We start from the raw sequence: 11,309 nt of genomic DNA on the forward strand, positions 1-11,309 counted from the left end.
GATGAATTAAGGGAATCAAACTTTACAGTCCCTTTGCAGAATCAATGAGTAAATTTTGTCATTCATTCTGAATGAACCAAATTTACTAAAATAAACTATTTTACTACAATAAATGACTTCCAAACCCATTGTATGAGAGAAAGTGAGATGACATTTTTGTAAAGTATGTTTACTATCTCATTCATACTTCTTAAAATTAACCTAATATTTTGGCACACTACACCGCTATTCGTTGCAAGCTGTAGCTAATCGTTACTGCTGAGCTACAATGATGTTCACACAAATATAGCATCCTTTGCTTGACTACAAATGACAATAATGGATAATTTATATTTCACCATATAGTTCTTACACTATGTTCACCATGTTCAGGCATTAAAAATAAAAAAAATGTTATATAAATATTATTCCGTCTTTAATAGAGATGCACATACTGTTTCCAAGAGAAAAAGTAACATTAGGTCATGCCATCAGTCACGGGGCACTGGAGGGCGAGGGCCAGCTGGGAATTAGGTGTTGCTTTGAGAACACATTTTAAGGGCAGGACCAGGACGTCTCTGGGGACAATAGCATCTTTGAGTGAGAAATGACACGCCTCAGTGTTCTTAGAGAGGAGAGAGTGGGAGTGTAGAGAAAGTTAAAGATGAGAGGCTGGAATGGAGCGGAATGCGGATGCAGCGCGTTTAATAATGCATCTGCTGCTCTTCTGCTCTTGTTCCCCCGGAATCATCTCGACTTCAACATCCTCCAGCTTGTTCCGCGCATGTGTGGTCCCAGAGCCCATATGATTTTCTTTCTTCCGTGGAACGTTTTTTTTGGAGCTTGACAGCCACTATTATGGAAAAGAGCACTCTGGACGTTTTGCAATAGATCTTCATTTCAGTCTTCAGTTCCACAGAAGAAATAAAGTCAAACAGGGTAAATGACAACAAAATTTCCATTTAGGGGTGAACTATTCCCTTAATATACAAAATCCTGTGTTATATTAGTATCACTGATTATACTATTATAGTTTTTGTTTATATCTTTAGATTTTATATTTTCAATTTAAGTTTAGTTTAAGTTTCAGTGTTTTTTGTTTATTAGTTTCTTTTTTTTTTTTTTAAATATGCCTATATAGTATTTATTAATTTTTATATATCAGTATTATTATTTTATTTAATTATTTTAGTACTTATTATTTTAGAACTTTTTGTGTTTTAAATTTAGATAACAATAATAACCCTGTGACAATCATACAATCATTTTTTTCAACATTTTTTTTTTGCAATATGTTTGATAAATACTACAAAAGAATTATACATAAAAGTAAAGTATATATGCAATTTGCTTGGCAACTAGCTGAAATAAAATAAGTTTAAGTTTTTATATAATTTATTTTATTTCAGTTAACTTTTAAGTAACAAAAAGTTTTTTTTGTTTTTGTTTTAACAATAATAACAACCCTGAAACAATTGCAATGGTGTACACAGAGCAAAATGAAATGTTTCTTTTATATTTTTTTCTTAAACAATTTTTGCAAGAATTTGATACAAAAAATATGAAAGAATTATACATAACATTCATAACTAGCTTAAATAAAATAAATTAATTTTTATATATTTTATTTTATTGCAGTTAACATTTATTTTAAGTAACAATAACGCTGCAACAATCTTGCAACTGTGAACACAGAGCAAAAATCAAAAGTTTTTTTTTTTATATATTTTTTACATAAATAGACAACTAGCTGAAATAAAACAAGTAAAATACAAAAACTTTATTTCAGTTAACTTTCATTTTAATATAAGTAACAAATGTTTATTTATTTTTAGTTTTATATTTTAGTTAACAATAATAACCTTGCGACAATCATGCAACTACACGGTGCAAAATCAAAACTTTCTTTTATATTTTTCAACATTTTTTTGCATTTCATTGGTTTCATAAATAATACATATAAAAATTATCCAAGAATTCGATACAAATAATACAAAGGAATTATACAGAAATGTATATATGCAATTGGCCTGGCATCTATCTGAAATAAAATAAGTTTACGTTTGTTTTTTTTAAATATTTTATTTCAGTTAACGTTTATTTTATTTAAAATAATGAATTCCCTTTTTTTCTATAGTTTTAGTTAACCCTGCGACTGTATACACGCAGCAAATTCAAATGTTGATAACCAAGACAGACTGTTCCCATCAGAAACTGCAGGAGGCAGATGAGCCTTTGTTGAGCCACTTAAGAAAGATGATTTGATCTTCTTAGCTTATCGTTCTATTAGACGAGCACCATTAGCGATCTGCAGGGGATTCCTGCACCCCCCACCCCAAGCTTGGAGATCTGCTTCAGTCAGTCAGGCTGCTGGAATCCTGTCGCTCTTAATCAAACCAATTACAACACACTGGGTGTCAAATACCACAGCTCCTTAGGATAGTGACGTTACGCACAAAGACGGCTGATTTATGAGCGCTCTTTAAGCTGACGGGGCCGATCTGCCTCATTTTTCAACTCTTTCTAAAGCAATACCTCATATGTCAACACAGGTGTTGAGTTACACTAACTGCGGCGGTAAACATACACTCTAGAGGATGTTTCCGTTCTCCTTTGATAATGACTTTTCTTTGCATCTGGGTCACATCGCATCTGCACATCTTTCCTTCAAACGGGTGATTCAAGACCACAAACAGCCACACCAGATCAAAATGAAAACATGCCACACTTTATTCGGAGTCACGCAGGTCAAAGGTCATGCTTGTGCAGGAGAAAACGTTTCTTTTAAGTATTCAGATCACAGTAATTTTGTCTGAAATTACTTTACAATTATTTTACAATCGCACCGCATGCAAAACCGTTCAGCCTTTCAGAAATAAGCCACAGGTGCGTGTTCTTTCGTCTCTGTCCCTGTGTTCATGTTTGAGGGATTTTAATACTTTGTTATGGCTCACGGAGACAGAATTAAAAGGATTCAAAAACACCTTCGCCCCAAAATTCCAGTGAAAGATCAAGGTGGACAAGACCCAGTTAAAATCAAAGGTCTAAGCGAAGAAGAGTTGACTGAAGAGATGTGACGTGAGTGTGCACACGTGAGTTATTTTCAGTCACTCTAAACCTGTGCTATTCGACTCGCATGCAAACTACCAGAAAAAAAAAAAACAGGTTCAAATTCACACAGGGTTAGTTTATGACTGTATGAGCTTATAGAAAGATTATATCATGTTCAAATGTTTAGTTACACATAATGGACATGAAGTTTTATGCCCTTTGTAAAAGAAACATAAAAGACAAAACATTTTTCATTATATAGTAATATAAAGTTTTAAATAACCAAAACATCTAAATTATTACGTTTTAATTTTAAAAGAAAATGATTATATTAATCCATTAATATAAATTATTTTATTTCTAATACCTTGATGTTGATTATTATTATTATTATACATTATAATTTTATTTATTATTTTATTTCAATTATTTTCAACAATAAATTGGAGTTTAAAAATTAAATTGATGTATAATAGAAAATATATCTTTTAGATTCTGGGACTGGTCACTATTTCTTTTATATTTTTCAACATTTTTGCAGTTCAGCATTAATATGAGGTTTCATAAATAATTTCTATATAAAAAGAATGAGATACAAATTATACAAAAGAATTATGCAGAAATGCTATTTAAAATAATTTCACATCAACTACTCAAATACACCTAATTTTCTGTCAATAAAATATACATTTTATACAGACTATAGTTATGTTCACAAATACCACACTACCCATAATAGTTTACATTATGTATACTATGAATCTGTGACAATTCCCACAATGTGACGTGATCAACTTTTCAAAATAAATAAATAAATATTATGTATATGTAATTTATTTTAACATTTTATTTATAATCAAAAAATAGAATATAAACAAAAAATATAAACAAAAATATTAGATATATTATAAAAATGTATATATATTTTAATATATAATTTTAATTTATAAAATTTATATATAATTATTTGAATATTATTAGAGAAATATTATTGTGTCACTCAAAACACACACGCACACACACATTATCTGTGAGCAACTTTGCAGTATACAACCTCAAAAACTTAATGGAAGCATATTCCCACAATTCAATGTAGTCAACTTGACCATCCATAGTAAAAAGTATACAGTAGTACACAGAACGCATATATTGGCTATGCATGTGCATGTGTGTGTACCTGAAAGAAGCCCGGAGGAACAGGCCCGACCGGCATCCCCTCTCCTGGGGGCATGTTTCCAAGGATAGGACTCGGAGCTGCTGCTGCACTCTGCAATCACAAACACACACACACACACACACACACACACACACACACAATTCCAGTTAAACACACACATACAGCTACCGACGCTTCCCCAAACACTGCACTGTGATGGTCATTCACCACTCAAGGACAAACACACACACATACACACCCATAAACACACAGTCACTGAAAGCCAAAATCTACATGTCTTAGACAGACACATGGATAGTGTCAATAGCTGCTAACCACCAGAAGAACTGGCTTTCTGTCTGCAAACACATTCAGCCGCCTCTGAAAAATACAAGCAAGCAGGCAGAGATGGTAGAGGTCAGAAGGCCGGCCAAAGACGCATGAAATAAGACAGGATTACTGTGTCTGAGGATGCAGAGAGGCCGCACACCCCATGCTGGGAGCTAATGAGGAGGCCGTTTAGGTTCCTTTGCTAGACTCAGTAAAGCACACACTCAACGCTTGAGGAGAATGGGTCAGTCTGCAGACGTGGATGGATGATGGGTCATCATGTTGACCTTTAGGTCTCCTTCTGGTGAACTCAATCAAATCAATCAATCAATCAAATGTTATTTATGTGTACATTTTCTGATTTATTGGCATTTTCTTCTTCTTCTTAAAATATAAATGATTATAAATGATAGTATGATTAATAATAATAGCAATAATAATAATAAATATAGAATTATATATACATTTGTAGATTTTATTTATTAATATTACTTGGATATATTTACCTTATATACACATCTAAATATAAATAAATAAATATATGTAACATATTATTATATAAATGTTATTTATATTTAACAATGAATAATCATAATAATGTGTTATTTAAAAATGATTACAAAAATAATATTTATTTATATATTTACTCAAAACCTCTAAATATAAATAATATAATAATATATTTAATTACTATACAGACTGTATACATTTTATTATTTTTACTATTTATAATTAATGAAAAATCATAATAAAATAAATAACACACATAATGTGTATGTGTGTGTCAATTTGCTATATATTATTTAAATATCATTACAAAAATATTATTTGTATTATTTGCCCACTTTATTAAAATGTATTTACATATTTATTCATAACTTTGAACTTTCTATCTATCTATAGTTCTATCATTTTATATTTTTATTATTTATAATTAATAATAATAATAAATAACATTATATATATTAAATCATATTATGTACTTATGTAACCTATAAATAAATATGATAAATGTGATAAACATGTCTGTTAAAATACATTCATTTATATAACTGAGTTAAACATACAGTGATGAACAGCAGCATTTTACTAAATATTTTGCTACAAAACAGAATACTTTTTTTAAACAGTTCTCATTGGAAAAAGTACTGGAAAAGTTGCATTGTTTTGAAAACAGATGAGCCGCAGTCATGCTACTGAAAAATGTAGTTAAGTTAGTAGCGTTGCTGCTTTTAGTTACAGTTAACACTGTACATGAGGACTCTGTGCGTTCAGTAATCTTTGTTTTGACATCCGACAACAGCCATCAAGTGACAAACTGGCTGGGATTGAATGTTTTATCTAGCACTAGGGTGCTTGTAAGTGCCACAGCTCCAGGTTGGATTGGCACATCGGCACGGCCACAGCACCAAGACCAACTGTGCTGCAATGACTAGAGATTGTGTGTGTGTGTGGAGCATTACTGACAAGCAAAGAGAGAGAGACACACACTTAGACACAACAGTCTGATTACCCTTGGCACACAGAGAAATGAGCAGGGGAAATGCACTCACATCCACCCAGTTGCTGGCAAATGGAAGGTGAAGAAATACACGACTCGGAAGGAGAGTTTTCTAATGCTAGACGATGAAAATAGCTACAGCACTTTTAACAACAGTTCACCTAGATCAACAAGACATCATAAAAATCACACGTCTGTGGCGTTTTATCGACGCCAAAGCCATCTTTTGTGGTGGTAAATAAGGTCCCGCTGCGAGGGATCTGAATATTGTGTTTTCCTGCAGTAACGCTGAAGTCTCATCTCCTGATAGCAGTGGCACAATAATGAGACTAATGCCCTCCGTGCTGAGCAAGCCCTCTATCAAAACTACCAACAAAGATAAACTAACGTCCCTCGGCTCTTCACGGGTCCACAGTCAGTCATAAAACCCTCGCCGCCGAGGGCATGGCAATAAAATCTGGCTTCTGATTAGAGTAACTTTCATTTAGCGTGCCTCCCATTCAGGGGAAACCAAAATGGCACTAATGTAATAAGAAAAGATGTCTGACTTTCTTAAAAGTGAGCTGATAAAAGCGTTAACGGTGATTTGCAGCGGGTGTTTTTAATACAATTGAATATTGAACGCTGTGTACAAGATATGGCGAAAATTTAGAGATTCACTGACTCTCTCTTGCACAATTAAAGGGATTGTTCACCCAAAAATGCACTCATCCTTGAATCACATGAATTTCAGTTTGGCAGAATATCCTAAATTGGCAGACTCTGTCAGGATGAAATGTATTAATAAAAATAAATAAATAAATAAAATGAATTATTTGCAATTAATTAAATATACCTATATATAAATTGTAAAAAATTATTTGAGATAAAACACAATCATAAAATATAATAGTAAAACAAACATTATATATATATATTAAAATAAAGTATAATTCAAGCAATACATAATAGAAATATATACATTATTATAATTATTAATATATAATATAATTATATATACACGCACATATTAGTAATATTACTAATATTAATATTAGTTATATTTGTAATTATTCTAATTATTAAAAAAGTACATTATTTAATTACAGAAATGTAATGAAATAACTACAGAATGTAGAATATAATAAAGAATAGAGAGAGAGAGAGAGAAAGAAAGAGAGAGAGTAAGAATTATTTTTAGTATATTACATTTTTAGAATATAGAGTAATATTTTTACAAATTGCATTACATTTTTATAAAACTAAACATTTTATATCTACAAAAAATGTTTTATAGACACACACACACGCACACGCACACGCGCACACACACACACACACACACACATAAAAAAAACATATAGCTGGTTTTCCAAGTAAAAACCGCCAAATAAGGTTTACACGTAGTTACTAGGGATGTAACGGTATGAAAATTTCTTATCACGATTATAGTGACCAAAATTATCACGGTTATCGGTATTATCACGGTTTTGTTCAAATGTGCTGGAGATGTTAAAAAAGTACCGACACATAAATCACTTCACCAAGTTTTATATTTAAAAATCAACAAACAACAAATAAAATGACTTTTTGTTTGCATAATCACTAAAACAATAACCTTACCAATGATGTTCGGATTTTAAATGACAACTTGACTGACAACAGTTTAATAGCATGTTGAAATATCTAATGTAAATGTTCAAATAAAGCTTTGAAAAAGTTTAATAAAAAGGTAGACCTGACATTTCAGCCTTTAAATAAAGAAAAGATATAAGTCAAAATGATAATCGATTAATAAATGATTATATGTATTTTATCTGCTCCATCAATAATTCTAGATAACTTATCTGAATTGTTTAAATGTGTAGAATCCACATAAGCTTGTTTTTCATCAACCGGTCAAAATTTACAGCAGGGCATGCAAATTCGGTCCGTTTTTGGCCAGACAGAAACTGCACACAGGCTGTATGTAAATATAGGTCTCTGTAAATCCAGTCGCTGACAGCAGGTGGCGCTTATGGAAAAGCTGAATTAGAGCTGTTTCCCGTAACCTTCGTGGACAAAGCAGTATCGCGATTAAGAACACTTCCTTTAGGTATTACATGGAGCGAAGATGAAAACAAAATGCCATCGAATCGTTTCTGAAGACAGTTAGAACCTTCAGAGGTACATTCATATAATTAATTCATATATTTATACATATGTATATATACAGTATTTATTTATCGTGAGTTCTTCAAATTGCGGTAATCTAATATGAAACGGTAATACTAACCGTGAGGAATTTTATCATGATTTATCGTCAAACCGGTAATAGTTACTGTTACAGAGGAGGCTTCCGTACCGCCTCCTCCTCACCACCAGACGGAACTCTCTCCACACACACACACATTTAAGCCAAACACTCACATCAACTCACTGCGATGTCTTGATTTGCCCCTGCTGTCACTACTGAGCGTTTACCCTGTATCTTGCCTACTCGTTTGACCTTGGACTGTTTATCGTACTCTGATCTGTCTCCTCCTGCCCTGACTTGGATTGTTCTACTACTGTGATTGTCTGCCGCCTGCCTCGACCTCCTGCCCGTCCCACGTTCTGTCTCAGCCTAGCCTCCGCTATTGTATCTACTGGTGATTGACCCTGTCTTGTCTGTGTACGCAATAAACGCTGCAAATGGATCCACACTCTGCTGATGATTTGCAACAGTTACATCCCTAGTAGTTACGTTATGATACGTAATCAGATCGTGGGGAGATGGGGGGGATTCCCCCGGTCTATATGTCTCTCTGCATCAGCTAAATTATTTTTTATTCACAGTGAATAGGAGTTAAAACTCCCACCTGGTTTATATCGGCCACAATTTTATAACAAAATGTTTTTTTTAATTTACCACTTAGGCAATAACGTTGACAATAACATATATCTTCAGCATACGTTGTCTATGACCAAAAATGTATGTTGTTCAGTGGACTTTTAAAATTTGCTTTGCTTGAGAAAATAAAAATATACAGTTACAGTGTTTGTTTTCTTTTGATTTAGTCGAGTTGGTTTTGCATCAAACACAATGTAATTTTCGGAAATCGAGATCTGGCAGCAACAGCGCATTTTTCCGCTTGGGCGAGCGCTTCACAAACAGTTTACCTCGCACATTAAATCTGCCACAGACCAGCAAATCACCGAGAACGCGCTATAATCCTGACGAGTCATAGCAACAGAGCAGAGGCGAGAAAGCTGCGGAGAATCCGCTCGCCCGGAAGCAACCATAAGTGACGTAGATTTACAGAAAATTACTGCCGTTTGGCAAAAAAAAACAAAAACATTTTACGTACTTATTCCTAACTCTTTAAGCTTTAAGTTACATTTCAAATGACAAGGGATCAACTTATAATCATGTTTATATGAATTATCCCGTGAACATATTCTCTCAAATGAGACAGATAGGAACAATTTTTTATTTTAAAAATTAATTTTAATTAAAATTTTGTTTTAACAATTTTATTTAAAGAAATATATAGTAAATAATGGGACAATTTTTATTCATTCATTTTCAGGGGAACTATTCCATTAAAGAATAAACATTAAATTTACTTCTTAAAAACGTAACTTAAAAAAAACAAACAAAAAAAACAATCGATGTAAACAGCAATAAGCAAGCACTTAAGACGTAGCTTGGGTGGAAATAACACATGCCCCACCTATTGTAAATCTACCACCTTTTGGCAAAGGCATTTGTATTATTAATTATTCAGCGGTTACTTTTCAGGGACTACAGTTACCGTTTGGCTCGGTGGCACCTGGGGTTTAATTTGCCGTTCTGCAGGTTCTGAAGCGGCCATTTCTTAAGTCTTCAGTTGAGTGTAATGGGCCTGTAAGCTTTACATTCATGCCACAGAGAGCTTGAAGTGCCGAGTGTAATAATGCCATTCTTGGAATTGTGAGGGAACTGATAAAATGCTCATCCTGCTGGGAGTTTATTTAAGAGAAGAGGGAAAGGGATTAAAACAGCGTGGCTTGACACATATTCGGCACGCAGGGTATAGCTTAACGACTATTTAAGCACAGGTTTAGCTTTAAAACCTGTCAACAGCAGGCAGCACAGATCTCGTTGGTAAATGCTGTTCGGCAGAACAGTTATGGGTACCGCAATCGTTTGAGCTTGTCCCCGTATGCCAGACCCTTGCCATCAACTGGCAGGTCCATCCTCCTGTGTCCAGTCTGCGAATGTTAATTAAAGGACTTCTGACAATTAACAACTCAACAGCCTGCCGCGGGACTCCCTCCACCTGTGCTGCCCACTTGATTCCTGGTGGTTACAGAGTGTGTTCCCGATTAGCACTGATTAATGAAATCAATTACCTGCGACAGGAAGCGGGAATGAGTGACTGGAGAGCGCTGGACTGCTAACGGACAGTCCACTATCAATATCAGTGACTCTCATAACTCATTGGTGTTACTTAAGTTACTTGTTTGTACTGATTACTGACCAGTTTGGTACAAGATGCATGTGCTTCCTTCATGTAGGAATGATTTACATGATGAGCGTATCCACAACACTGTCATAATGGCCAGCAGGAAACTCTTCAAGATCTCACTTTCTAACCTTAGCTCATAAATTAAGGAATATTGGAAGAAGCAAGTTAGCATTGTTATAGTATCATAGTATGTTTTGCAATGATATATTTTTACAAATTATTATTTAAAGCGGACTTACTAAATCAGTGATTAAAAATAAATAATAAATGTATTTAAAAACTCATTTTTTATTATCAAAAATTTAACAACAACAGTAATAATAACAAATCATTATAAAAACAAATTAATTGAAATAAATGTATTTTTAAATAATGTGATATTAATAAAAATTTTATTATTATTATTATTATTTTTATTAGTAGTATTAACAACATAATTTAAGATCCTTCACACATTTACATTCTGAAAATAGTAGTATTATTATAGAATCATAATATTGTTCTAGTATCATTGTATGTTTTGTCATTTTTAGTGCTGTCAAATGATTAATCACATCCAAAATAAAAGTTTTTGTTCACATTAATATATGTGTGTGTACTGTGTATATTTATTATGCATATATAAATACAAACACATGCATGTATATATTTAAGAAAAATATGTTTATATATTAAATATATTTATATATAATATAAATTATATGAATATAAATATATAAATGTAAACACATGTAAATATTTTCAATATATATACTGTATGTGTGTGCTTTTATATACAGTGGGTACGGAAAGTATTCAGACCCCCTTCAATTTTTCACTCTGTTATATTGCAGCCATTTGC

The 11,309-nt window shown here is 32.8% G+C and overlaps 1 protein-coding gene across 1 annotated transcript in view; it reads right to left on the reverse strand.

The window, feature by feature from the left end:
- The window catches only part of LOC107658613 (single-stranded DNA-binding protein 2-like), a 76,071-nt gene that overhangs the window by 17,802 nt on the left and 46,960 nt on the right, over nucleotides 1-11,309 (reverse strand). The window contains exon 5 of the mRNA XM_016447226.1: nucleotides 4,208-4,297. Coding sequence (XP_016302712.1) covers nucleotides 4,208-4,297 — 90 coding nt within the window. The remainder of the gene's footprint in view (nucleotides 1-4,207; nucleotides 4,298-11,309) is intronic.

The sequence above is a fragment of the Sinocyclocheilus anshuiensis genome, unplaced genomic scaffold (genome assembly GCF_001515605.1).
Source record: "Sinocyclocheilus anshuiensis isolate Anshui unplaced genomic scaffold, SAMN03320099.WGS_v1.1 scaffold343, whole genome shotgun sequence".
In the NCBI taxonomy this organism is placed as follows: domain Eukaryota; kingdom Metazoa; phylum Chordata; class Actinopteri; order Cypriniformes; family Cyprinidae; genus Sinocyclocheilus; species Sinocyclocheilus anshuiensis.